The sequence below is a fragment of the Sorex fumeus genome, unplaced genomic scaffold (assembly GCF_029834395.1).
Source record: "Sorex fumeus unplaced genomic scaffold, SorFum_2.1 ptg000051l, whole genome shotgun sequence".
Lineage (NCBI taxonomy): Eukaryota > Metazoa > Chordata > Mammalia > Eulipotyphla > Soricidae > Sorex > Sorex fumeus.
In genome coordinates this window covers 37,318,316-37,343,605 of record NW_026606108.1, presented here as the reverse complement: position 1 = coordinate 37,343,605, position 25,290 = coordinate 37,318,316, and the positions used below count along the sequence as shown (strand labels likewise).

At 48.6% G+C, this 25,290-nt stretch overlaps 1 protein-coding gene across 1 annotated transcript; it reads right to left on the bottom strand.

Annotated features, from left to right (window-relative positions):
- Positions 1 to 2,638: 2,638 nt before the first annotated feature.
- WNT8A (Wnt family member 8A) lies at positions 2,639 to 8,295 on the bottom strand. The gene is made up of 6 exons (XM_056124773.1): positions 8,228 to 8,295; positions 8,105 to 8,138; positions 7,789 to 7,924; positions 5,516 to 5,641; positions 4,463 to 4,605; positions 2,639 to 3,157 (listed from the first exon to the last, which is right to left on the bottom strand). The coding sequence occupies exons 1-6, from the start codon at positions 8,293 to 8,295 to the stop codon at positions 2,639 to 2,641; spliced, it is 1,026 nt and encodes a 341-aa protein (XP_055980748.1).
- Between the last annotated feature and the right edge of the window lie 16,995 nt (positions 8,296 to 25,290).

The following is a 25,290-nucleotide window of genomic DNA, read 5'->3' as shown; positions in this document are numbered from 1 at the left end:
CTTTTCGTTACCTGTTTCTTTGAAAAAAAAAAAAATTTGGAGGGGAGGGTAGAGGGCCCACACCCTCTGTTCTCAAGGATTACTCCTGACTCTCTGCTCAGGTGTTATTCCTGGTGGGTTTGAGGGAACATATGAGATGCTGAAGATTGAACCCATGTGTGTGCAAAGCAAGCATCTTACTTGCTGTACTATCAATCCAGAATCTCCACCCCCCCCCAACACACACCTTTTTGGTTTTTGAAATGTTTGCCTATTTTCAGAAGCAAAATTGGGTTCATCCTGAACATGCTGTCATTACATATCAATATTTCTTTCGAATATACTGTTAACTGTTAACAGTTGGGCTGGAGCGATAGCACAGCGGTAGGGCGTTTGCCTTGCACGCAGCCAACATGGCCAACCCGAGTTCGATTCCTCCGCCCCTCTCGGAGAGCCTGGCAAGCTACCGAGAGTATCTTGCCTGCACGGCAGAGCCTGGCAAGCTACCCGTGATGTATTCAATATGCCAAACACAGTAACAACAAGTCTCATGGTAGAGACGTTACTGGGCCCGCTCGAGCAAATCGATGAACAACGGGAGGACCTTTACCTTTACCTTTATACTGTTAACAGTAAATGCTCCACTGTAGGTCATGGCATGGAATCTCAGTTGACCCTGCTCTTGAGCACTCATGTTGTTTTCTAACATAAAACATCAAGTGAAGCATGTTTTCTCATGCTCACTCACCATCAGGCTTTCTTGTTTCATTTTTGGGTCAGACCCAGTGATGCTCAGGGGTTACTCCTGGCACTGCACTTGGGGACCATATGGGAAGCTGGGGATCAAACCCAGGTCAACAGCATTTGAGGCAAGCGCCCTACTCACTATCACCCAAGTCCCAGCCTTCAGTCATTTTACTTGACAGTCTTTTATTTCAGTCATTTTTTTTTTAACTTTTCATCTCTGAAATACCTCCCCGCTTGCAGGGGTATGGCCTTCATACTCAATTTAAACATTTAGAAGGGGAGAGAATGAGCCCCAGGACTTTTAATGGCAAACCAGTCTTGTCCCCAAAGATTACCACAGAATGTGTAGAAGTGCAAATGAAGATGGCAGAATCCACAACTTTCCTAGTCACTGCCCAGGGTCTCTGGCGTCCAGACACCCTGGGAGGCCCAAGTTCAGAGAGCAAATCCCCTTTTAATCTGGTTCAAGTTCAAAGCTTCCTTTCTTCTTCCCCAGTTACTTACCAGCTGCATTAAAATAGCACCAGGCAAATTCAGGAATCTGCCTTGTTTTCCTGTCAGCCAGCTTCTGGGTTTTAACTTTATCTGTCCAATAGTATATCAAGGGGCTTGTGCATTACTTGTGTGAATAAAGCTGAACTATAGAAGCAGGGTCCCTGGAGCCTTTCCTAGTCCTAAGGTTTCCAAATAGAGAAATAAAGCTACACACACACACACACACACACACACACACACACACACACACACACATTTTTCCCCTAAAACATTTATTGCCACAAGAAGTAGTTCCCAATCTGGGAAAAAAATAACAAGACAGAGTTGCTTTACAGTTCTTTGGAGGGAGTCCCCCTGGGGGTGGTATCTGCTGAAGCTGTAGTCACTTGCATCACCTTCCTTTTTCCTTGTCTTCAGGAGAGTTTAAGAGCTGGCAAAGTCCTTAGGTGATGCTGAGTTCTGGTTTCCTCTGGTTTTGGTGGGCAAACTTTTTTTGTCGTTTGTTTTGGGGCCACACCTGGTGGTGGTCAGGGCTTATCCCTGGCTTTGTGCTTAGAGGTCACTCCTGGAAGTGCTCTGGGGACCATGTGTAGCTCTGGGGATCGAATCAGGGTCAGCCAAATGCAGGGCAAGTGCCTTATTGCTTTACTACCTCTCTTGCCCATGATTGATACAATTTTTTTAAAGTGCATTATTAGTTGAAAATCACAACACACCTGGGCCAAAGAGATAGTGCAAAGGGGAAGGTGCTTGCTTTGCAGGTAGCCAAGCTGGGTTTAATCCCAGTACCCCATTGGCCCCCCATGTCTTTCCAGGAGTGATCCCTGAGCCCAGAGCCAGGAAGGAGTAAGCCCTGAGGACTACTGGGCATGAACCCAGAATCAAAATTAAAAAAGGAGTAAAAGGAAGAGAGGAAGGAAGGAAAGAAAATAAAGGAAGAAAGGAAAAGAAAAGAAGAGAAAAGAAACAGAAAAGAAGAGAAAAGAAAAGAAAAGAAGAGACTGGCCAGGGGACATCAGGCATGGGAACAGATGCTTTCAGTTTTTGCTTCCATTTCCCCTGATTCAGACTCTGAGTTGGACATGGTCAAAAAACCTTACAAGCACTTTGAGGTGCCCTCTTCCTGAGCACCCCCAAATCCAACACTAGAAAGCTCAGTACATCCAGACACGAAGGTTCCCCAGGACCTCCATTCTTCATCTCTGGCTGAAATCAAGAGGTTGACAGACGGGCCCTGTGATTTTCCAAATGTTTTCTGATGGACTGTCTTCAAGAGGGGAGCTGTGTCCCCTTCCAAGGCATACACTGGAGCAAAAGAATTGACGCGCAGGCTCTGGGGTGCTGCCCTATGCGGGCAGTGGAGAGACAAGGTAGGGGGCATTGTGTGTGTGTGTGTGTGTGTGTGTGTGTGTGTGTGTCAAGCCCTGCGTGGGTGTACACAGTTGTACCTGTTCACCACATGCCGGCACTTCTCACACTTGACCGTGCAGCACCAGTGGAATTTGCAGTTACAGCTACTGACGGCCTCAGCCATCGTCTCTTCCACCTGCAGGCCACACTCTGTGCACAGGCGCCCGCAGCTGCCCTGGCCCCTCTGCAAGGTGTGGCGGCTGCCTTGCACACATTCGCGGCCCCCTGTGCCAAGGATGCCCAGGCTGGAATTGCGGGTACAGTAATCTGGGGAATCCTCTAGAAAGACCAATTCGGCTTCTGCGCTTGGCAGGAAGGCCTTGGTGGGTGCCCAGTGACCCTCAGCGCTGTTACCAGCCTTTAACCACTGCTTGTCTATCTCGATTTTCAGTGCCCGGTCGTACTTGGTCTTTAGATAGTCGCCCAGCTCCCGGAAGTCAGCCAGCTGGAGCCAGCACGTCTGGATACTGCAGCTCCCAGAGATGCCGTGGCACTTGCAGGTCCTTTGCCTGGTGGCTCTCACTGCCTTCAAGAGAGAGAAGGAGTGGGAGAGAGAGAGAAGAAGGGGGTAGGGCAGACCAAAGGCTAGCAATCACATGGAATTACTTCCTAACTTTAAGGAAATATCACAATTACCAGGGAAGCTTGTTAAAAGGATCTTGCAGGGTATATTTATTGGGCCTGACCTCTGATCTTCTCAATTACCTGTTCCAATCCTTAAAGATCTCAGCATTGGACTGTGTACACGTGTGTGTGTGTGTGTGGGGGGGGGGGGGGTCGGTGCAGTTGGTGGGGCTCATGCATGTTAGGAAAAGTGTCTATCTCTAAGCCACACTTCCTGTGGAAAGTCAGCTCTTGTGAGAAATGTTCCTGGAGTCAGAAAACTGAAGCACCAGGCCCAGTTCTATTTTTCATGGATCGTGTCTCTCTGTCTGCCCTGTTGAAATAAGAATGATGAAGGAAAGACTTCAGAAATAATAGAGAAAAGTAAGATCTCTGTTGCTGCTGGCTGGGGGAGGGGAATTAACAGAGGGAGGGGTTTGTGTTTGAGATCCTCTCCCAGAGAAAAACTCCTTGAGTCTGATTCTCTACTCCAAACAGATTCCCCATGGTTGTGACTGCCTTGAAAGCCCCTTGCCTTGCCTTGGGCACCCAAGACATCTAGGTACAGGGTTCAAAGCTCTAAGCTCTGAATTCCAAGGAACGCCCAGAGATGGCTACCCCAGCTGAAGTCTTCTGAAGGTTACACCTTCCAGAAAGGCCTCCAGTGGACCTAAAGCAGGATCTAAGCCAGATAGACATTAGGACACAGATTGGATGGTAAAGGCCCTATCACCTTCCTAGAACAGACAGTTCAAGTGCTTAAGATGTGAAGTCATGAAAGTTTGGTCCATCCCTGTGGAGGAGCTGAAGCCCAAGGGTGAGTGCAGGACCACTACACTTGGGGCCGGAGGGTGAACACAGTGGGGAGTGCGTTTGCCTGGCATGCAGCTAACCAGTGCCCTAAACACCTCCAGGACTGAGTACTGAGCAGAGCCAGGAGTAAGCCCAGAATACTGCCCGGTGTGTCCCAAAGACAAAAGGAAAGCAACCAAACAGGACTGGACTGGAAGGTCTGAGGTCACTGCCTGGCTCTCACGCTCACTGACTCTGCTTCCCTAGCTGATCACTGGGACTTGACCTTCACTCTCTCTGCCAAGCAGAGAAGGGGGTGAACTGTCCCCACCCTGCAGGGGGAGAGGAGAATGAAATGGAGTACAGGACAGCTCTGCACAGCTGTGAGAGGACTGCACAGACTCAGCCTGATGGCCCTTAGGCCCCCTTTACCCACCAGCCGGCCCGCCCTGTTGTTGTGAAGGTTCATCAGGGCGCGGGCGTCCCTCCCCTTCTCCAGGCTGTCCACAAAGAGCTTGGAGATTCTCTCTCCAAATTCCACGTTGTCGCTGCAGCCTCCCCAGATCCAGCCATGGCCTCCTAGACAGAAGGAGAGAATCAGTGTCCTAGTCTGTGACTGATGTGGCCAAATCAACCCCAAGAGACAAAGAGAGACCCAGACTGGGGGACATAGGGCCCCATCACCGAAGGTGGGACAGGCGAGGGGATAAAGGTGCAGGGGGCAGGACCTTCAGCAGCCGGCAGTGCTGTTGCCCATTGCCAACTGCCACCTGTCTGCACTTCCCAGCTCAAGGCCTTTCATCTCTATGCCCACAGGAACAGTGGGCATCAGAGTGGCTGGATGGTGCAGCTCCAGTGCCATTGGAATCCTGCAAACGTTAACTTTATAAAACTCCTGGGACAGCTGACGTTCTCTCTTACCAGTGTCAAATCTGCTTGAGTATCGAGTGTCTAGTCATGAAGCTCTAACGTACTGACAAGCCATTCTAAGCCTGAAATTGGTTTAACTTTAAACACTCTCTTGGCCTCCCCATTCCTAGATAGCCTTGTACAGTTTCCCTAGCAAGTGGCTGACCCGGGTTCAATCGCCGGCACCCCCATCCCCGAGCCCACCAGCAGTGATCCCTGAGCACACTGCCACAGCATCTGCCTTGCATGTAAGGCCCAGGTTCCATGCCTGGCATCACATAAGGTCCTCCTGCATAGAGCCAGGAGTAATCCCAGCACCAGAGCCACGAGTGAGCCCTGAGCACAGCTGGGTGTGATCCTACCCCCTGCAGCCTTGCTCCCCCAATGTATTGCTGCTGCTCCCTGGAGCTGTGGGCCCTGCCCCAGTGTTTAGGAGACCTAAGGCCAGAGGTCAGCCCCAGTGAAGCTGCTATTATAGATGAGAGGGTTGAAAAGAACCGTATCCCTCCTCCTTTCCCTGGGAACTTTAGTCTGCACCCTGCCTCTCCATGCTCATCGCCCCTCAGAGAGTCCAGCTTACCTGTTTTTCCTTTCTTTGACTCATCACAGCCGCAGTTTTCAAAGTCGCCCATGCTGCAGTTCTTGGTGATGGTGTACATGACTCCGGCAGAGCTGATGGCATGGAGAAAGGACGTCTCCCTGGTGGCTTGGGAGAGAAGGAGAGGGCTAGGAACTGGCCTCTGATGACCCAAAGCAGAGGACCTGCCCCCTTGTAGGCTTAGCAGGAATCTCCTCTATTTGGGAGAATATTGGCCCTCTTTCCAGCACCCTTCATCTGGCAGGAATGAAGAGCTGGGAGACAGTGAGGAGATACAGGCCGCTCACCTCCCCATCCTGGTGTTGGGACAAGGACCCGGGTTTCCTCATATCCATCCTGCACCTCTGTCCTTTAGGCACTCTTTCTAGTCCTTTGGGACTTGGCCCCATGAGCCTGGCTTTGCAACAAGGGACACTTTCCTTCAATCTGGCAGGAAGCCAGAGTTCGCAGAGTAGTAGATAGCGGTCATGAATACCCATTAGTGAACTCACATCTTACCCAATTAGTCAAAAACCTATTGCGCTTCATTCCCACATAGTTTCCATTTTGTTTTGCTTTTTTATTGTTATTGCTGTTGTTGCTGCTGTTCCTGGGCCACACCCAGCAATACTCAGTGGGCAACTTTTGGCTCTATACTCAGGTATTACTCCTGGCTGTGCTCTGGAGACCATATAGGATGCCACAGACCAAACCCAGGTTGGCCACATGCAAGGCAAGCAGCCTACCCACTGTATTATCTTTCCAGCCCATATTCTCCATTTTATCACAACTCATGGGAAAAGATCTTAATTTTACCTTCTTCCTTCTTTTCTTTTTTTTTTTTCCTTCTTTGGGCCACACCTGACTCTATGCTCAGGGATCACTACCAGAGGTGCTCAGAGGACCATATGGGATGCTGGGATTGAGCCAGAGTCAGTCACAGGCCAGGCAAGCATCTTATGCTCTGTACTATCTCTCTAGCCCTTTCTCTAATTTTCTTGAATCCCCTCCCACCCAACTTTCCTCGGGCAATTCTCTAATATTCCTATAGAAATAAAGTACTGTGCACAGTTAGATGCATTATACAGATGCATGTGTGTGTACATAAATAAACCCTGCCTGAGCTCACAGTGTTCTCCCAGTGTTCCTGTGTTTGGGATTGATGACAGCCAAGCAGACGGCAAGCTCCCTCCCTCAGAGGCTGCACTCACCACTTTCCCCATCTTTATGTCAGGTAAGCCAGTGTAAGTGTGCAACGAACACTCAGAGATAGGCATGAATTTTATTTTTTAATGAAGTGCTTGGGGTCAAAGTGATGGTGCAGTGGGCAGGGTACCTGGATTCGGTCCTTAGCATTGCATATGTTCTCTGAGCACTGCAGTAATGTTCTCTAAGCACAGAGTCAGAAATGAGCCCTGAGCACTGCCTGGTGTGATTCAAATCAAGCAAACAAACAAAAGGGAGTAATTCTGAAAGCTGGGAGGTACAGTGCTGGCCCTGCAGGTGAGCCCATTGGTTTCATCCCTGGCACTGCTCACACTGCTGATGTACCCCAGGGACCTCCCTGTTTGTGTCTGATGAGCACTATGACCAAAGTGTGCATGTGGCAAGCACTGTGGCCAAAAAATGGGTGAGTACCACAGCTAAGTGTGTGGCCCTTGGTCACTGTGACAACAGCAACAAGGAGGGAAGGGGAAGCATCATGAAATCACATGCTGAGAATAAGTAGAACGAAAATAGGCTAAATCATCACATTTTCCTGAAGATAGCTTTGTGTGCGCACCAGCCTACCCTTACTCCCGGAGAGATCCACAGAACTAGCTTTACTGACCCAGGTAGCAGAACTGGGGTTCTGAGGCAGAGCCCCTCCCCCTGCGGGTCACACAGCAGCATGAGGTCAGCAGGTTACTGAGAACTCTGTCATTTCACTGTGCACATATACATTTTTTTTAAATGTAGGAGTATTGTTATTTATTCAGCCATTGATTAGGCTGATTGAATTGGGCATGAACTCCGCATTACTTTTTTTTTCCTTTTAATAAATTTATTTATTGAATCACCAGCACACATATACATTAAATAGACACACCAATTCCTTGGCCAGGGGAGTTTGGGATCTACACCCACCTGTGCTCAGGGTCACTCCCAGCTGTACTTGGGCACCATGTAGTGTTGGGGATGGAACCGAGGTCAGTGGCATGCCAGGCAAGCGCCTCTGCCCCTGAGCTGTCGGAACCTAAGCCCCCCAGGTACCCAGGCCCCTGCAGCCGACTTACCACTTCTCAGCCTGTGAGCCGATAACTGCAGCGCGTTCTCTGGACAGTTCCAACGTTCCCAAGCGAACTGGAACTTGCACTCTTCAATGCCATTCTGGGCGCCCAGGGCCACGCTAGTTGTGTAGGTCAGGTAGGCCTGGTAGAGGGAGCGGGGCAGGGAGCGTCAGCCCCAGGCCCAAGGGGACTACTCCCCACCGGGACAGTCGGGACAGTCGTGGGGTCATCAGGGTGAGAGACTCCTGGCACTGTCTCCCCTCCCCCAAAGAATTTCTTTGGGTAAACTGATGGGCCAAACAGGAGCCAGAGACCAGCCTACCTTGGGACCTGTTAGCAGGAAATTGTTCACTGACCTATGGAAAATAAAAAAGTAAGGCAGGGGTGAATAGAGACCAGCTCATGGGGACTTCCGGCTGGGAGCCAGAGAGGGGAGAGGGCTTACCAGGCAGAGGCACTGAGGGTGACAGAGCATAGGACCACCGTCAATCTGAGCAGATTCAGGCCCCCCATGGCCCTGCCAGGCTCAGCTCCAGGGCAGGGCCAAGTGCAGAGAAGTGGGGAGAGGGGCAGTGTGTTGCTCAGTATTTATGTGGGGGGTTTTGAATGCCCCGAGGGGGCGGGAATCAAAAGCTTCTCTCATTTGTCCCTCAGTGGCAAGACTGCAAGAGTCACTGACCCAATGGGAGACCAGGAGGAGGGTCTCAGCCCAAAGTCTTCAAGGAGGGCTCCGCCCTGCCAGTGTGGCCACGCCCACCCACTGTCTGGCCCCGCCCCTCCTTCAGGCGGGTTGAGCCTGAAGCCTTTGGCTGTGCAGGCTTCTCTGGCTCACAAGCCAGTCTGGAGTCTCTGACCCAGGGTTCATTTCTCAGGGTCTGGTGGCCCCGGAAAGCTAACACCCATGCCCTAAATAGACTCCCTGGGCCCTGGAGCTCTGATGTCCACATCTGTCAAGAAGCCCCCTCTCTCCTGGCCCTGCCTTCTCCCTCAAAGCATTAATAATTATAGAGAAACTTGATTGGCGGCCCCTCCAGCTGGTTTTACCCTAGTAAACAAGCATGACATGAGTTCCCGCCTCCTCCCACCTCCAAGGTGGCCATAAAGCCGTGGGCTTGCTTCACAGGGCACCCCTCTGTTGGTTCTGTCTACAGCATCCAACCAAAGTAAGTTCTAGTAAATGTCCTTTATTCCCCGATCTGTCACTGGGGAAGAGAGCTCCAAGCGCTGTCGCACAAGACTGCCCTGTGCAGGTCCCCCACCTGGCATGGCTCACTCACTCCCCCAGCCCTGGTGTAACCCCAACTCCATGCTATGGGAAGGCTTGAAAAGTCAAAACTCAAAATGAAAGGCTATTGGTCTATCCTAAAGCTACAGCTCTAATTAGTTAACTGAGACTCACATGAGGGTTTTAGGAGTTGGAAGTCTTTTTCCAACCCCACCTCACTGCAAGGCCATCTGCTCTTTAGACAGCGTTTGTCTTTTATATTGACTGTGTATCAAATTAGTGCTTAAGAAGATGCCTGGGTGAATGAACATATCAGTGACTGAAACATCTTGCAGCCCCTTCTGGGCCTAGAGGCTCCATTTGGTGGAATCTGGGACTCTGGGGAGGCAGTGGGGTGGGGGTGGGGGGTAATGGGGGCGGGTCTTCCCAGGCTGGTATAGCTCTGACCTAGGACTGGGACTGGGCAGAGGAGTCTCCTCTGTACCAACAGGAAGTCTAGACACACTAGCCCTTGACTATTGGTCACACCACCTCCTGGCACTCTGGACTGGACTTAGAAGAGGACAGGATTCAGTCATTAACCCCCCACAGCAGACCAGGAGCAAAGGGCTCTAGGCTTTTTTGTTTAGGACAGGGTACCCAAAGTATGGGCTGCTGTTGGCCTTTGTTGGTCTGCAAACAGTTCTCTTTCTACCCGCTTTCCCTGTGATCACCGAGGGTCATACTGTACTGCTGTTTATACTTTTAGTTATGATGCTGGGGAGTTGGGGGGGGCTGGGGGGGCTGGGAGGGGGGTTACAGCTTTTATTTCCAGTGCCCACGGCCTTGTCCGCCTTGTGTTTGCAAGATTGGCACTTCACCACACAGCCTGCTACAGATCCAAACTGTTCTTTTCTTGTGACAGGAACAAAATTTTGATAGCAATTTGATGAGTCATTTAAAAAAAATTTATTGAATCACCGTGAGATAGTTACAAGCTTTCATGTGTGGGGATAAGAGTCATTTTTGGGGGCCAGTGAGATGGTACAGTAGTAAGTTGCTTGCCTTGCATGCAGCTAACCTGGTACCATATATGGACCCTGAACCCTGCCCAGAGTGATCCCTGAGGTCTATTTAAAAGTAAGCCCGGAGTGCTGCAGGTATGACTCAAAGCCAACCAAACAAAAAGGAATCATTTATAGGTATTTTGAAGTCAGGAATTTGGAGCTGGGACAGATAGTACAGAGAGTACAGGTGTCGGGGCATATTCCTGAATCTACCTGATCCAGGTACTTGCCCAGCACCGCAGTCCCGGTGCGGGGCCTGAGCAACAGAGACAGTAACGTGCCACAGCCTCGCTCACTCCCCACAGCGAATCAGCCCTATTGGCAGAAAATCATAGAATTACCAGGAGCGTTGGGCTAAGGACCCGCTTGGGCTCCAGAAAGTACCAGAAGGGGCCAGGCTGCTTGGGAGAGTCTGTTGAGGTGGGGAAAGAGGAATCCCAGATTTGAGGGATCCCAGACCTGGGGACACCGAGTTTGTCTCTGGCCTTTTCTGTTCCCCAGTTAATAATCTCGTGTGTTTATTTATTTATCTTACAAAGCTGTTCATGATTGGGTTTCAGTCATACTGAACTATTGGACTGGAGTGATAGCACAGCGGGTAGGCTGTTTGCCTTGCACGTGGCCGACCAGGGTTCGATTCCTCCGCCTCTCTCGGAGAGCCTGGCAAGTTACCGAGAGTATCCTGCCCACAAGGCAGAGCCTGGCAAGCTCCCGGTGGCATATTTGATATGCCAAAAACAGTAACAACAAGTCTCACAATGGAGACGTTACTGGTGTCTGCTCGAGCAAATCGATGAATAACAAACAGGAGGACAGTGCTACAGTGCTACAAAGCTGTTCATGATTGGGTTTCAGTCATACAATGTTCCAACACCCACCCCTCCACCAGTGTCATTTCCCAGCACCAGTGTCCCCAGTACCCTTCAAGCCCCACCCATACCCCCACCTGCCTCTATGGCAAGCACCTCTCCTCTCTCTTTCTTTCTCTCTCATTTTAAGCATTATGGTTTGCAATACAGATGCTGAAAGGTTATCATGAATATCCCTTTACCTACTTTCAACACTCAGTTCCGGTCCAGGGTGTTCATTTCCAACTAATAATAATCTCATGTTTAAGTCTCACTTCAGTCCAAATTGGATTTTCCAGCACCAGCCCAGCCTGGAGGTTGGCCCCGCTGCCTGGCAAGTTGTAGGAGCGACTCCACTTTTCTTCCTGTATCCCTGTAACTGCACGCATAGAGGAGGTGCTCTACCAAAATGAGCCTTCAGATGGGCTGGAGTGATAGCACAGAGGATAGGGCGTTTGCCCTGCACATGGCCGACCTGAGTTTGATTCCCAGTATCCCATATGGTCTCTTGAGTACTGCCAGGAGTAATTCTTGAGTGCAGAGCCGGGAGTAACTGCTGTGCATCCCCGGTGTGACTCAAAAAAAGAAAAGAAAAAAAAAAAGACAAAATGAGCCTTCAGTTTCCAGGAAGGGGAGAGTACTGAGCTGGTGTGACCGTGTGTTGTTCTTGCTCCTGCCCAGATTCTCTAACAACCAAACCGCTTTGCTAAAAGGGATTCATGGCCTCTATTCCAGGGATTTGAAGCCCTGGGTTCGGGCCGCTAACTTCTGTGGCCCTGGGCAAGCTCTTTTCCACCATGCAGAACTCTGGATCAGAAAAATGGGGGAGCAGGAATGTGTTGAAGAATCTCTGCACTACTGTGTTCATGTTTTTTAATTTTGGCTAGAGTGTCCCCTAGCCTAATCAAAGAGTGTCAGTACATGTCAATCGTAGAATCCATATATGTGTTCCTGTTCCACTGTATAATAGCTGTTGTAGAATTATCATGATAGATACATTTTACCTATTCACAATATTTAAAAAAAACTTGCAATTCTATTATCTTACTGGGAAAAATTGTTTATGTTCCATTGTATAAGGTAAATTATTTTGCTGGTTTGGAAAAACTAGGATGCGGGGGCAGAAAGATAGTCTGGAGGTTAAGGTGCTTGTCTTGCATGCAGCCAACCCCTTTCAATCCCTGGCACCACATAGTCATCTGAGCAGAGCACTTCTGGGGGTTAAACCCCTGCACCCCTGTGAAAAACAAAGAAAAGAGTGTGATGCATATGATTTTCTCAGTTTTTTTCTTTTTCTATTTTACAGCATTGCTTTTACTATACTATTGCAGATAAATGCCTGCTACATTTGAATTTCTTTTCCTCCTTGATAACATTAGTGGTTTTGTTTTGCTTTAAATTTTTTCCTTTCATTGGTGAAGGATCAGGAATATGACAGAGACATATAGAAAACATTAAATATGTGCTGTTGTGCCCCAGCAATAGTACAGTGGGTTGGGTGTTTGCCTTGCATGCAGCCAACCTGGGCTCCATCCATGTCATCCCAATACGATCCTCCAACCCCAGCCAGAAGTGACTCCTTTTAATTAATTAATTAATTTATTTATTTTTGACTATCAAAAGCCGAGTTTAGTGACCAGATCATCCCAGAGGCAGGATAAGCTGCAAAATTGTGTGCCCAGCATCTGCTTTGCAAGTGTGACTGTCTCATGTCAGCGCAACAGAGCAGGGCCCCCTTCCACTAGGTATAAAATGGCTTTGATGGAAGGTGCAGCTGAAAAGGAGGAGGTACATGACTGCTGCCCCTGCAGGTTTCCCCCAAGTTCATCTAGGGCCCAGCTGGCAGGTCCAGCTGAGCTGGTGCCCTCCCAGGACACCTGGCTCCTTCATAAACTGGCTGTTTCTGAAATAAAGCATCCCCCACCGAAGCGTGGCTGGGCGCTGCCACGTGCAGCCGTGCTGGTAGTTCCCAGTGGTCAGGGTTGACTGGTGCCAAGCACAGAGCAGTGGACACTGGGAACCATCTTCTGGGGTATGGGGTGGCCAGGAGAGCCCAGCTGGCAGCAGCTTGGGTTTGGAGCCCCCACGTGGGACTCCTTGGAGCGGGACCTTGCACTGTTCTACCACGGCACCTGTCTCAAGGTACACACCCTGGCAAGGAGGTAGAAGATTCCATGTCTGTTCCAGAATGTTCTTTTCAGGAGTAATTCCTGAGTGCAGAGCCAGGAGTAACCCCTGAGCATCGCTGGGTGTGGCCCCCAAACAAATTATTGTCCTTTTTTTTGTGCTTTTGTACCTTTGTAACCATAATAACTTTGCTACATATTTGTGTATTTCACTTAAATCGGTGATCTATGTTTGTCTAACTTCCTAAACATAATGGTGGATTACAAAAAAAATCATAATTATATTCCCAGTTAGAATGAGCAGTGTTTTGTATTTTTATGCTTATATTTTACTTATTTATTTTCTTTTTGGGTCACACCCAGCAATGGTTGAGGGTCCCCTGGACGCAGAGAAGAGCTGGAGACAGACTCCCCGCCTCCCCCCTCCCCCCCTGTGGTTGCCAGCCTGGGTTCCGGCTCCTGATAGCTGATTATTGTTATTGATGTTTTTTTAAATAGGGCAAAACCTAGTGGTGTTGAGGATCAAACTCAGGGGCTTATCACTTGAGTCATAGCTCCAGTGACTAATTCATTTTTCTTTCTTATTTTTTTGAGCCACTCCTGGTCATGCGTTGGGGTTATTCACAACTTGGTGCTGGGGGTTATCCCACTGCGGTCTTGGGAGGAGACGCACAGTAGAAGATGCACACTAAACCCCTCTGATCACAGAGGTCCAGCAGATGACACTAGGAGGACAGGTCACAGAAATCAATAGGAGGTGAGGCCTTGGGTGCTTGTTCTCTCTGTAAAGATTATTTACCCTACCACCCTTCTCTTCCTTTTGTTGTTCTTGTGATGAAGTTGCAGATGCTTGGCTGTGACTGTTGCGCTTGCAAACTTGTCAGTTGGTGGGTGGGTGCTTGCTGAGGCTGAAGGCTTTAGCTGAGAGCTCTCTCTTTCTCTCTCCCCCTGCCACGTGCCTACACCGAAACAGGCCGGTTCTGCGATGGCAGCCCCTGGAGAGTGGGAAGAGTGTGACGCAAGCAGCAGAGCTGGGGAGACCCACTTAGTACATGTGGGTGCTGCTGGGGATTGATTGAATTCGAGGTTTCACACTTGCAAGGCAGGTGCGGAGTACTGTTTTTTGTTTTTTATTTGTATTTTACTTGATTTCTTTTTTTTTTTTGCCACACCTGGCTTTGCTCAGGGATCACACCTGGCCAGGCTCAGGGGATCATATGTGGTCCCTGAGACTGAACCCAGATTAGCCACTAAGAGGCTAGCACCTTACCTGCTTGCCTGCTCTAGCCCTTGTGAAATGTTTCTAATAGAATGAATGGGAAATGTCTTGAGTCTCACCTTCAATCATTGACTGCATTTAGCTGCAAAGTTTGCTGAAATTGCTGTAGATTCTTTGAGAATCTAGAACTCAGCTCTCAGGAATGAGGCCGTGTCCTGGCTGGCAGTCACTGGGAGGAAAAGGGCAAAAGCTTCTTTTGCAGAACTTAGTCCATGAGTGTTTGTTGTGGTTCTGGACAAAGTTTGGCCTCTTGATAGGTCTTGCTACCAACTTTCAGGAAGCTTAGGATCCTGGAAATAAGAGACAGAGGGTGTGTGTGTGTGTGTGTGTGTGTGTGTGTGTGTGTGTGTGTGTTGTTAGTGTGCGGAGTGGACCACCCCTCAAGGACAGAGAACAGAACCGATAATGCAGATCACATAGCGAGGGTTATTGTTCCAGCTAGCTGGGGTCCAAGTGTCCGTGCAGCGCAGCGGGCTTCAACAAGGACCCCGAGCACTAGGTTCAGCAAGCTCTTATACTTTCATTTTGGCAAGTAAGCATTACTCAGCAATTTTCAATTTGCTACAGAGTACACATATATTTTGCTGTTGTTGTTTTGGTCCACAACTTCCAGCCCACCTCCCTGACAGTTACATTCTGAAGATCTAATCTTATTCCGGGGATGGAATCTTTGACAAAAGCATTTTCTTGTTCCTGGAAAAAGCCTAGGTCACTCAGAAGGCCACAAAGTCTGTCATGGCAGTTCTCTGGCTAAGTGGGTCCTCACTGTGTGTGTGTGTGTGTGTGTGTGTGTGTGTGTGTGTGTGTGCGCGCATGCGGTGTGGGGCAGGAAGTGTCAGTGGGATGCAAAGACTAAGTGCATGGGCCTCAGGACAGGTATCCCCAGAGCTCGTGAGTGCAGAGGGCCAATAATCCTGAAGGATCCTTCCTTTCACTTTTTTGGGGGGAGTTTGGGGGAATACCTGGTGGTACTAGGGACTGCCCTCCCCCAACTCTGTGGTCAGCTGCATTCAAGGCAAGCGCCTCTACCCCTGCACTGTCTCTCTGGGTCTGGGTCTGGCAGTGAGAGCTCCTAGGAAGAAGCATTGGCCCAGGAGGCACACCATGGGCATCTGGAGGCATGCCATTTGCATTGGGCACAGCCAGTCATTTTTTCCTATGACCATCTTACTTTATGCATGCATGGCAAAGTCCTGTGGCCAGTTCCTGGCTGACCCCGGTTTGTTCCTGGGCATAGCACCATCACACAATCTGCTGGGTGCAACCCCTGAGCACAGAGCTGGGTATGGCCCAAACCCATCCCCAGCCCCCTCAAAACCCCAGACAACACCTAAGGCCAACATCCAACACCCAAGGATTCTTGCAGTTCTTGTTCAGGCTCCTTCCAGGACTCTGAGCATCCAGGATGACTTAGTTGCTTTGACTATAGAGCAAGTTAGGGGGATGCTATGTGGGGGTGGGGTGCTGGTAGGAGGGTACAGAGGGTGGAGGTGGCTAGAGAGTGTCAGGGGAGAGAGAGGATTTCTGGCTTTTGACACCCCTCTGCTAAAGAGATAAAGGGGTAGGGAAGGGGGAGAAAGAGTCCCCATGCATATTCTCTGAGGGTGACACTGAGCAGAGCTCAGGGATTTTTCTAGCTTCCACTCCTCCTCCCTCCTGGGAACCCTGCATCTTGCCACCCCAGGGGTGGGGATAGGTGGGGGGTGGGGGTGGGAATGGTACTTGACTGCCAGTCCAAATGCCACAGTTTCATGAGGCCTCATGCTCCTCTGGTGTTAAGACTCTCAACAATATGCTCAAACAAGAGGGATCACCCTTAGTTTTCCCTCACAAAGAGGTAGAAAGGGACTAGGAGGCCCTTCCAGTGGCCACTGGAAGTGAGGGGGATCTGTGAACCTGGGATCCTATGAGGACTGCAGGACATTGGAGGACATTTGGGTGGGGTGTTGAGACACACTTGACATTGCTCAGGGGCTATTCCCAGATCAGTGCTCAGGAGTTACCTTGGCAGGGCTTGGGGGACCTTATGTGGTGCTGGGGATTCTCACCTGGTGGAATGCAAGATGAGTGCATCCCTTCGTGAGTCTGACCTAGTCAGTTCATGTGTATAGCTATACTTCTTTCCTCACACAGAGCATGTTGCCGGGATGGCAGAAGCTTTGGACTTGGAAGAGCTCATTGAAATGGACATTTTAGCTGTTCACATTGCTCTTGTGGGTTTTTTTTTTTCTTTTGCGGGAGGGTGGGGAGTAAGGGGATGGTATCTGGGCTACCACGGGCTGAACTCAGTGATCACTCTGGGAACTGTTACTGCACTGCCGGGGTTTGAATCAGGGTCAGGCTACAGGCAAGAGCCTTGACCCATGTACTATTTCTTTGGGCCCTAAAGTTATACTTTTCATTCTCTTTCTCCAGAATGGAGATTGGATAGACATAGAAGTTACTAGTCAATATTTGTTTGGTTTTTGATTTGGGGGCTTCATCCAGTGGTATTTAGAGCTTACTGCTGGCTCTGTGCTCAGGGATCACTCCTGGCAGGCTTGGGGACCATGTGGGGTATCGGTGACTGAATCCGGGTTGGCCCAGTGCAAGGCAAGAGCCCTACCCACTACTATCTCTCTAGCCCCAGTCAAGAGTATTTCTTTTTTTTTTTCTTTTTCTTTTTGGGTCACACCCAGCAATTCTCAGGGGTTACTCCTGGCTCTGCACTCAGGAATCACTCCTGGTGGTGCTTGGGGGACCATATGGGATGCCGAGGGAGGATTGAACCTGGATTGGCCACGTGCAGGGTAACCACCCTACCTGCTGTACTATCGCTCTGGCCCCAAGAGTATTTCTTGAATGGCTGTTGGAGAAGAAAATAGACAGATGCCTGCAGGATTTTATGTTTTCAGAGAAATATGCACGTACCCATACTTTCCCTCTAAAAGTATTCATTCACCTATAGGGTTAAGGGTAGTACTCAACTCTTAAAGGTCTAAGATGAAGCAGGAAGTTTTTATTCTGGAGGGATTTATTCTGATTTTCATTATGGGTTTAGAAGCTTAAATAGGACTGGGGAGATAGCTCAACAGGATATCTCCCAAGTACATGCTCTTCATGTGGGAGGCACTGTATGGTCTCCTAAGCCCAACTGCCCCACCAAAAGAAGAGCATCTTAGAGGCTGGGGATGTATCTCAGTGGTACAACATACAACATATAATACCTGGCATGTCTGGCAAGGAGGGGAGGTTCGGTGGAGAGGGGATAGAAAGAGGAGGGAGTGGGGGAGAGAGAGAGAACCAGAGAGAAGGAAAGTGCCTTCCATAGATATACAGGCTAAGGGAAGGGGGAGGTTGTCGGGAGGAAAACTGGGGACACTGATGGTGGGAAATGTACATTGGTAGAGTGATGGGATGGGTGTTGGAATACTGTCTATGACTGTAACCTGACCATGATCAGCTTTGTAACTCTCTGTCTCACGGTGATTCAATAAAAAAAAAAAAAGAGCAGGATTGAAAGGGGCGTGGAACTGAGGAGGAAATGCTCTACAGGACTTCTGATAGAGTGCTGACACCTGGTGGCTCTGAGTGGCATAACACATGGGAGTCAGGAGGTCACTTCCAGCGGAGCTGAGGTTTGAACTACAGATAGGGTCAGTCACACAAAGGGCAAATACCTGTACTCTCTCTCAAGCCCTCAACGTTTTTTTTCTTTTTTAAATTATTTTATTCCTGGGGTCATACCAGAAGTAAGCCCTGAGTACCACTGGGTGTAATCCAACCACCCCCCACCCCAAGTAAAAGAACAAGGACTGTGTCTTGGTACTTAATTTATCTTTCTCCCTTACCCCCACCCCCACCACAACCAGAGCATCACTGAGCCTGTGCGATTAGGGGGAAAGGGACAGTGTTATCTATAAAGTCAGGGTACCCCTGATGATGGCAGCAGAAGCTCAGGGTCTGGATGGCAGTTGGAAATCTCACTTGAGATCTGAGGAGAGAGTCAAATGGGCAGGTTTCGATTTGGAAGTCTGCCACCAAGAGGAATTAACTGAAACTGTGAGAGGCATAAGCAAGAGAAGTGGGAGAGGATAACAGTGAGGCCTCTGGGGGCAATACTCCCAATATACAGCTTTTCTAGAGCAAACAAGGGAGAGGAGATGAGGAGAAAGAAGGGATAGGACGATACAGTCTTAAACACTTTCTGGGAGGGGATTGCAGACATGTAGCATCAAAAAACCAAAAAGGAAAAAAAAAATCACTGTTTTGCTACCCCATATGTTTTTGATTGGTTTCATTTTGGGACCGTACCTGGCAGTGCTCAGCCTTGACTCCTGGCTCTGTGCTTACTCCTGGTGGTCCTCGGGGGACCATAGGTGGTGTTAGGGATTGAACCCAGGCCAACTGTGTACAAGGCAAGCTCCCTGCCCGCTGCACTATCTCCCCTCTAGTTCTGGCTATCTTGGATTTTCCCATGCTAACACTGAATGTCCCAGATCCTGGGACAGCGGATCACACACCAGGAGGCCTTGGCGCTAGCTCTGTACCTGCCATTAACTCTTTCCATCTCTCGGCTTCCATTCCTTTTCATTTGTCAAGTACAGTACAGAAGAGCAGAAGATCAGAAAGAGCCTCCCAGCCCTTGATGGAATATTCTGGACATTTGAGCACTCTGGAGTTTGGGCAGAACTCATCTCACCAACAGAGGGAGCACCAAAAAGTTCTAGGGCAAGTAAACCTGCTTTGGTCTCAGACAGCTAAGGAAGTTTTTGGTTTGTTTTGGAGTCTCAAGCAGCAATGCATAAGTGTTCCATTTGGCTCCATGCTTGGGGGATGCTCTTGGTAGTGCTAAAAGAACCATGCGGTGCTAGGGATTGAACCCAGGCCTGCTACATGTGAAGGGGGCAATCAGTCCATTGAGGTCACTCTCCTGCCCTGTAAGAATTATTATCAGTAGTGTATTGATTATTACCTGTCACCTGCAAAATAAAGTGAAGATCATTATTGCTAGTGGTCATGTTTTTCCCAAGGAAAATCTAAACCAAGAATATGAAATTTAAGAAATCTCTTTCACCAAAGGAAGGAAGGAAGGAAATCTCTCAAAGCTCCCAGATGGTTTATTCATTTTAATCAAAGCCTAAAGGCTCATCTTGAGATGGTCTGTGTTTACCTTTCTGTTTAGACCTTGACTTTGCTACTAAAAGGCTGATACATGTCTCTCAGTTTTCACATCAAATAGAAAATGTTTCTTTGTTATAAATCTTCCAGGCACACATTGTCCTAAAAGCGCCTTTTATGCCAGCTCTACAAGGTCGTTCTCTTCTGGCAACAGTTTCAAACCTTCTGCAGAGGGCACTTTCCCTGGAGCTTTTCCGGTGGAAGAGCTGAGACCCTGAAGACAGAGGGCTGGGTCCAGTGTCACATGATCATCCAAAGCCCCATCCATCTTCTTCCAGAAACTGCACCCTCTGAGAGCTGTCAGTAGGGTCAGGCAGGATGGACATCTGAAGTACTCACCTCTGCCTGGCGCGAGGGAAGCCTTATGTGGGTATCCTAAAGGCGTGTCATGGCATTTCTGCTGGTTTTGTTCACTTCAATGCACAGAGTACCTGGAAGAGGGCTCATGGCTTTCGTCCAGCACAGGCTGGAGGTCTAGGACTTGGGAATAGATGTTCACTTTGGTTATCTGCTTACTCCTGAAGGTGATTTTATTTTTGCAGTGCCAGGGATCAAACCCAGGGCCTCAAATATGCAAGGCAAATGCTCTACTATTCCTGTTGTTTTAAGCTCATGGGCTTTCTGGTTTGTATGTGTGTCTATGTGTGTGTGTGTGAGGGGTGATGGGGCACTTCTGGCTTACTTGGGGATTACTCCTGTCTCTGTTCTCAGGCATCACTCCTGAAAATCCCAGAGGACCGTATGGAATGTTGGAGATTGAACCCTGGTGGACAGCATGCAAGGCAAGTGCCCTACCTGCCGTCAGTCTCCCTGTCCCCAGGATTTCTATCTTAACCCTTCAGTTTTACAACGGAAATGTTGAGACTCCAAGAAAAGACTCTTCCTCGTGTGACATGAGCTTAGTTGGCAATAAAATTAGATAGCAAGTTTTTGTCAGCAGATTTGCAAATGAGGTCAGAACTTCTATTTCCGCCCTTCATTTTATAGTACTTTTTTTTTCTCTTTTAACTAATTTTTCCTGTCCAATGTGTATCAGAACCTCTCATGCTAAAGCAGCTCCCATCTGAAGGGATGCCAGAACATCTTAGAGGTACAATATCCACTACAGCAGACAAAATTCATTGCTTCCACAAGAAGAAAGTGACTGACAGGAGAGATTATGGAGAGCTATGTGTACGCTGTGGGCCATGTGCAAGGCAAACGCCCTCCTCACTGTACTGTCACTCTGACCCCCTTTTTTTTTCTTTTCTTTTTTTAAAAAATTTTTTATTAGTGAACCACTTTGAGGTTCAGTTACAAACTTATGAACTTTCATATTTCAGTCATACAATAATTGTTTACCCATCCCTCCACTAGTGCCCATTCTTCTCCACCAATGTTCCCAGTATCCTTCCAATATCCTTTCCCCCCACCCCTGTGGCAGGGCATTCCCTTTTGTTCTCTTTCCTTTTGGGTGTTGTAGTTTACAATAGAGGTGTTGAGTGGCCATTGTGTTCGATCTATTTTCCAGCACACATCTTTCAATTTGAATGGGTCCTCCCAACATCCTTTACTTGGTGTTCCCTTGTCTATTTGAGCTGCCTTTTCTTTTTTTTTTTTTTCTTTTTGGGTCACACCTGGTAATGCACAGGCTCTGTACTCAGTACTCTGTACTCTGTACTCAGAAGTTACTCCTGGAGGTGCTCAGGGGACCATATGGAATGCTGGGAATTGAACATAGGTCAGCCGTGTGCCAGGCAAACGCCCTACCTGCTGTGCTATCTCTCCAGCCCCTGAGCTGCCTTTTCCCCCACCATATTAGGCCGGTTTCCAAGAGGTGGAGCAGACATCCTGGTCCTTATCTCTACCACCCCTGGGAGTTAATCTCCCATTCTGTTGCTTTATATTCCATAGATGAGTACAATCTTTCTGTGCCTGTCCCTCTCTTTCTGACTCATTTCACTTCACATGATAATTTTCATGTTGATCCACTTATATGCAAATTTCATGACTTTATCTTTTCTAACAGCTGCATAGTATTCCATTGTGTAGATGTACCAAAGTTTCTTTAACCAGTCATCTGTTCTCAGGCACTCGAGTTTTTTCCAGATTTTTCTGGCCCCTTTTTCTACCCACTTTGATTTCTTCTTTTCCCTTTCTCAGAAGGTCTGGAACTTGATACTGTATCACTGTCATCCCCTTGTTCATATATTTCCTTGAGCAGGCACCAGTAACGTCTCCATTCATCCTAGCCCTGAGATTTTAGCAAGTGCCACATTGGAGGCTCTTTCAGGGTCAGGGGAATGATACTAAACTCTGAGATGAGCAAAGAAGTCAGCCAAACTTAGGACATATATAGCCCACAAAGCCTGTCGCCTGGCCACTTCAGGACCTCACTGCAGTTCATTCTTGGCCCTCTTTGGCTGGGAGCAGAAAATGACTGAGTCCAGCCAAGAGGAGAATCAGGGCACCTGGGGATTCTTTGAAAATTTTTTTTTTCTTTGCTTTTTGGATCACACCCGGTGTGATCCCGGGGCTACTCCTGGCTCTGCACTCAGCAATTACTCCTGGCGGTGCTCAGGGGATCATATGGGATGCCAGGGATCGAACCTGGGTTGGCTGAATGCAAGGCAAACACCCTCGCTGCTCTGCTATTGCTCCGGTCCTGGGGCTTCTATTTAATCATCTCACTTTTTTGCCTCTGCCTTTTACTCTGCCTAGCCCTAACCAAAAACACAGTAACACGTGTCACAATGGAGACATTACTGGGCCCGCTTGAGCAAGTCGATGAACAACGGGAGGACAGTGACAGTGACAGTGACAGCCCTGACCAGGGAATTTTGGTTCTTGCAGAATTGTGGCTTGTATTGAACTTTCTCTGAAACTAGTGAATATTTGGCTTTTTTTTTTCCATAAAACTTGAAACTTTCTGGACGCTGAAGAGATAGCACAGTGGGCAGTGCACTTGCCATGTAGGTGGACAACCTGGGTTTCATCGCCAGCACCACATACGGTCTCCTGAGTACCTCCAGGAGTGATTCCTGAGCGCTGAGCCAGAAGCATTGCTGGGTTTAGCTAAAAATTAACCAAACAAAATATAAGCTTCCTGGGAAGAAGGAAAGACACATTTGATGCCAGGCTGTGTGCGAATAGGGCAGCTGAGGCTGGAAGGATAAAGTAATTGAGGGTGAGATAATCAGGGTAATCTTTCTGAGCAAACTCCTGCCTCTTTTCACACATTTAAAAAAGGGGTGTCAGGGCCATAGTACACTGGGTAAGGTGTTTGTCTTGCACTCGGCTGACGCAGGTTTGATTCTATATGGTTCCCCAGTATTGTAGGGAGCAAAACACCAAGCTACTGAACTGGGAGTGGCCCCGAAGCACCACTGGATTACAACACCCCTTCTTACAGGTAAATAAATTACTTTAGCAGCATGAGCATCACCATGGGAGACCTTGGAAGGAGGTCTTCAGGGCTAACTTGTTAAGAAGAGGATGTTTGTATAGTGAACAGGACTCTACAACCATGGGGGGCGGGGGGGTGGGAATAACTAGGCAGAATCTCCCAAAGGATGGGGGATGTAGCTCAGAGGCAGAACACTTGCCTGGCACATGTGAGACTCTGGGTATGATCCCCAGCACCGTAAAAGAATGAAAAAAGCAAAGACTTAGAGCAGGATGTTTTGTGGACTGAGGGAGAACATGGCAGAGGTAAGGGGGGTGGGGCACCTCCACAGTATTCTGGAGAAGGTGATGGTTCTGATTCAGTTGTAAATCCCAGTCCCATTGCCTTTCATGGCTGAACCTTCAGAAGGAGACCCTAGAAGCTGAAGGGATGAAATTTTACTCCGTTTTGCCATCTAACCCTGGGAAAGTGGCTCTTTTTCAGTGACCCAGTTTAACTGTCTTGAAATAGGAGAACCCCCCTTGATTCAAAGGAAGATTTTGTGAGTCAAAGGCTTACCCCAAGTGTTTCAAAGGGTGGAGAGACGGTGTCTTAAGATTCTGACACCATTGTCTTAAAGCATCCTGAAACTAACCCCGCCTGCCCGGTATCCAGCCACGGGATAAAGGGCTTGTGATTCTGGTTCCGCTCACCCCACCCTCTCTCTCTGCCAACCTGTGGGAGATTTGACCCTCCCTAGATTATATTTATCACAGAAAACAAAGATCAGCAGAAAAGGAAGAATAAAAAGTGGGCGGCTTCCAGGTTGAATTTTGTAATCCTAATAGGATGAAGCAATAGCAAAGTTAGATGAAAGTGCTTTGGAACATGATAACCAAGAGATTATTGCTTCTCAGAAGACAGGAACTAGGATCTGTTCAGGGCTGTGCTTCGGGTGCCTGATCCGACACTGGCACATGGGTCTTAACAGAAACTTTATGTTATTGAAAAATTTAATCACACCAAGGTAGCAAGAAGAGTTTAGGGCTTGGGATATGGCTTAGTGGTAGAGCCTTGGGTATGTGAGGTTTGATTCCTGGCATTGACAAAATAGAAAAAAAGAAAAAGAAAAAGTTATTGAATCTTATGTGCTGGCCCCAGACTACAGAGCTGGGAGTAGCCCTGGAGCACCACTGGCTCGTGACCCTTCTGTAAGTAAACTGAGCAGCATGAACTTACAGGAATGAATCAGTTCATTCAAAAGGCATTTTCATTACTGTCTTTGGAAGGAAGGGAGGGAGCTTGGCAGCTCCTTAGACTGTTTACCCCATACTCCTTTCTATAGATTATCATCAACCAGAACAATATAGCCAGAAAACTCTCATTTCCGATTATCTTAATTAAGCAAACATGTTCAAGAAAAGCCAAAGTGAGATGCCTAGCAACACCTTTTCACTCTGGGTTATCTGGAAGGATCGCAAAATAAACATTCCTACTTTATAACGAGCACAGCCTCAAACTTGCTATTTGCTGTGCACGCCTGTGATTAATATTTCATCGAGTCTGGTTAAATCAGTGTTTGATCCTGGCCGTGGGTGCTTGGGGGTGGCCGGTGAGCGCACGGGTCTCTGGGTGCTGGGGACGGAAAGGGGCCAAGGTCTCCATGTTTCTTGGTGTTTCCATTTTATTTTATCTTTGACCCTTGTCCTGCCAGTTGGTACTTTATCTCTAAAGAAACAGATAATTGGCAGCTGGTCTGATATATATGCCCGAGCGATCTCTGGTTGCTGCAGCCTTGCCTTCAGGGGAGTCTGGGTTGGTGAACAGTACTATACAGGCCAATGGAGGCTTGAGTGTCTGGGTGAGTCATTTCCCCCTGGGTTTGCACATTTGGGTAAAGGAAGGCTTTCTGGGGTCAGAGTGATACTATTGCAGGTGGGGCGCTTGCCCTACACATGGCCAGCCTGCACCCCATATGGTCCCTGGAGCCCACTAGGAGTGATTTTAGAGTGCAGAGCCAGGAATTAGCCCTGAGCACCAATTGGATGTGGCCCCGAAGACAAAACCCGATATAAAATTGAGAGAAAGGGGGCGGGGGGGGGGGAGAGAGAGAGAGAGAGAGAGAGAGAGAGAGAGAGAGAGAGAGAGAGCTTTCTGGGCAGTGAGAAAGTGGGAAAAGAGCCATTATAGGGTAAGACTGAGACCAAAATCTCAGAGAAATGGGTTGCATTCAGAAAAAAAGTCTATTTTATGAAACTGAAAAATGCTCAACAGATGGCGCAAATGCTTTGCATGCTGGAGGCTGCTTCATTCCTGACACCACATGGCTTTCCCCTGCTTCCCACCCCCCTGCACTTCCAGGAGCAACCCCCAAGCAACAAACTGCCCCTGAGCACACCTGGGTGTGACACCTTCAAAAACATTTATTTTAAAGCACCCAGTGACTCAGCCAGGTTCTCA

Coding starts and splice junctions, on each gene's coding strand:
- WNT8A (XM_056124773.1), bottom strand. CDS start 8,295: ATGGGGGGCCTGAATCTGCTCAGATTGACGGTGGTCCTATGCTCTGTC. Junction 7,925..8,104: donor TCCTGCTAACAGGTCCCAAG/GTAGGCTGGTCT, acceptor TCCCTCTACCAG/GCCTACCTGACCTACACAAC. Junction 4,606..5,515: donor GTCAAAGAAAGGAAAAACAG/GTAAGCTGGACT, acceptor CCTTCTGTCTAG/GAGGCCATGGCTGGATCTGG.